Source organism: Vicia villosa, unplaced genomic scaffold (assembly GCF_029867415.1).
Source record: "Vicia villosa cultivar HV-30 ecotype Madison, WI unplaced genomic scaffold, Vvil1.0 ctg.001374F_1_1, whole genome shotgun sequence".
NCBI lineage: Eukaryota > Viridiplantae > Streptophyta > Magnoliopsida > Fabales > Fabaceae > Vicia > Vicia villosa.
This window is the reverse complement of record NW_026705596.1, coordinates 232,710-234,832: the sequence shown is the minus strand read 5'-3', so window position 1 is coordinate 234,832 and position 2,123 is coordinate 232,710. Positions and strand designations below refer to the sequence as shown.

Here is a 2,123-nt window from a genome sequence, read left to right as displayed (position 1 = left end):
ATTCAAAACTTCTTCTAATAAAGCATTGTTTTTTTGCATTCACTATCTTTCTTTAAGCACGGGCCGAAAGTAGAAACAAATGATCAATGCACACAACTACCTTTTTGTATAGTTTGGCTAGATAAAAGACCAAAACATGACAATTGAATTAAACGGTTCATTGTGTTTGTGAAGTGTCATAATTTGACCATAAAAGGTACTAGTAAAGTTTTTTCACTTTTTTTTCTTCCTACAATTTGGTATCATAATAACTACAATGTCACAATGATATTTTATTAGAGGTCCATCCCATGAGTATTGTTGTCTAAATAATAATCTCACCAAGCTATGTGGTTGTGGTGAGTGAGTGGTAACCATAAAAACAATAAGCACATCACATGGGAATCTTTCTCTACCAAAAATACTTTTGCCAAGAGAGGTAGGTAGTTGTGTGTGATGACTATGAAAACCATTTTGTGAAAAAACTTTAGCACTAAATTATAGTGCATACTTGAAATACATTTAGTCCTATAGAGATTACTTCCACACAAATACTTCTCACAAAAAACAACAATAAATAATATAGCTATTCAAATTGTTATATAAATATATATAGCCATATATAATAATATCATAAAGAGGGTACAGGATGTAAATAAGTTTGAGTCATTCCTAGTAATAAGTCACACATATGGTAAAAACTCAAAAGAAAGCATCAAAATAATCCCTCTCATGTCATCTATAATCTCAAAATGAAAAGATGAAAACTCATTTTAAAAAAGTAATATTATAGCCACCAACAGAGAAACAAGTAAGGATCCCATTGAAATTGGGAATAGTTCTGATGCTGTACTCCCTAGAGATGGTGTTGGTGCTGGAGATAACTCATTTACAGGACCACTCACACTTGAAGATGAACCAGAAGATGTTGGAGAAGTGGCTGATGATTGTGGAGAGAGACCTCCAGCTACAAAGAAAAAATAGCTCAGTTGTAAACACTAATACTAAGTGAGAAACAAAATCAGGTCTAAGACACTAAACATGACACCAACACTAAAATATATCTCCGACAGGTCGACATCAAAAATAATAATAATAAATTAAATATAATTACATGTGTCATAAATCTCCCAGTGTCGTGTTCAATATAGAGACGACACCGAGATTGAAATGTCTAAATTTAAATACAATTTATATTAAAATAAAAAAATACCAGGGGCAGCAGCAGGAGCAGGAGCGGAAGTAGGAGTTTCAGACACTGCAAAAACACAGATGGGAGAACAATGAAGAAATCTAAAATCTCAGATATCAAAGAATATGAAAACTTTCTTCCACGCAACTATCTAAAAACAAAAACTTAGTAGTAAAATGCAAGAAAGAAAAAAAAAGAAAGAAAGGACTTACATCCACATTTTGTAGCAGAAGGCGCAGAGATTTTGCATGCAGCAGGAAGAGAGGTAGCTTTTGTAACATTCAAGACAACACCAAACTGGGCACTACTCTTGAACGCCTCACAGAGACAAGAAGGAGCAGTTTTGAGAACAGATTTCAGACCAGAACAACAAGTACCTTCTGGTTTTGTTGTTGTGCTTCCGTTTGTCACAAAAGACAAACAATCCGCCATTGTTAAGACAAGGTTTGTGCAGTCCAATGATGGTGTTGGAGCTTGATGGGTTGATGAACCACCTTGGGTTAAACCAAGGGTCCAGATTGCAAGAACACAGAGAATGAGTGAGGATTTGGAAGCCATTTCTGAAGAAAGAGAATGAGGGGTTTGAAAGAAAAGAGTGAAAATGTGGATTCTTTTTGGGTGTGGGAGGTGTTAAATAGAAGTAGTTTTGCGTACAAATTTAGGAATAATTGATTTTTTTAACTAATAATAGTATTATTTTTGGTCATATTGAATTGAATGTGGGAGAAGTTAATTATAATATCTAAGGTAGATTGAAATTGTAAATGCATCATAAGTATTTTTTATGTAATTTTAATAAATTAAATTGATAAAAAAAAAAGTAAATTTGAGAATTAAGTTAATTATTTAAAAATATATTCAAGAATTGAAGTGGATAATAAATACATTTAAATGTATTTATAATTTCGATACATTTAATTTTTTACTTGGAATGTGTAACACATTCACATTC

The 2,123-nt window shown here is 32.4% G+C and overlaps 1 protein-coding gene across 1 annotated transcript; it reads right to left on the bottom strand.

Moving 5' to 3' along the window:
* Positions 1-553: 553 nt before the first annotated feature.
* Positions 554-1,783, bottom strand: LOC131634859 (non-specific lipid transfer protein GPI-anchored 31-like). Its single transcript, XM_058905483.1, has 3 exons — positions 1,384-1,783; positions 1,193-1,237; positions 554-946 (listed from the first exon to the last, which is right to left on the bottom strand). Exons 1-3 carry the CDS (start codon positions 1,727-1,729, stop codon positions 753-755), a joined length of 585 nt encoding a protein of 194 aa, XP_058761466.1. The 5' UTR covers positions 1,730-1,783; the 3' UTR covers positions 554-752.
* Between the last annotated feature and the right edge of the window lie 340 nt (positions 1,784-2,123).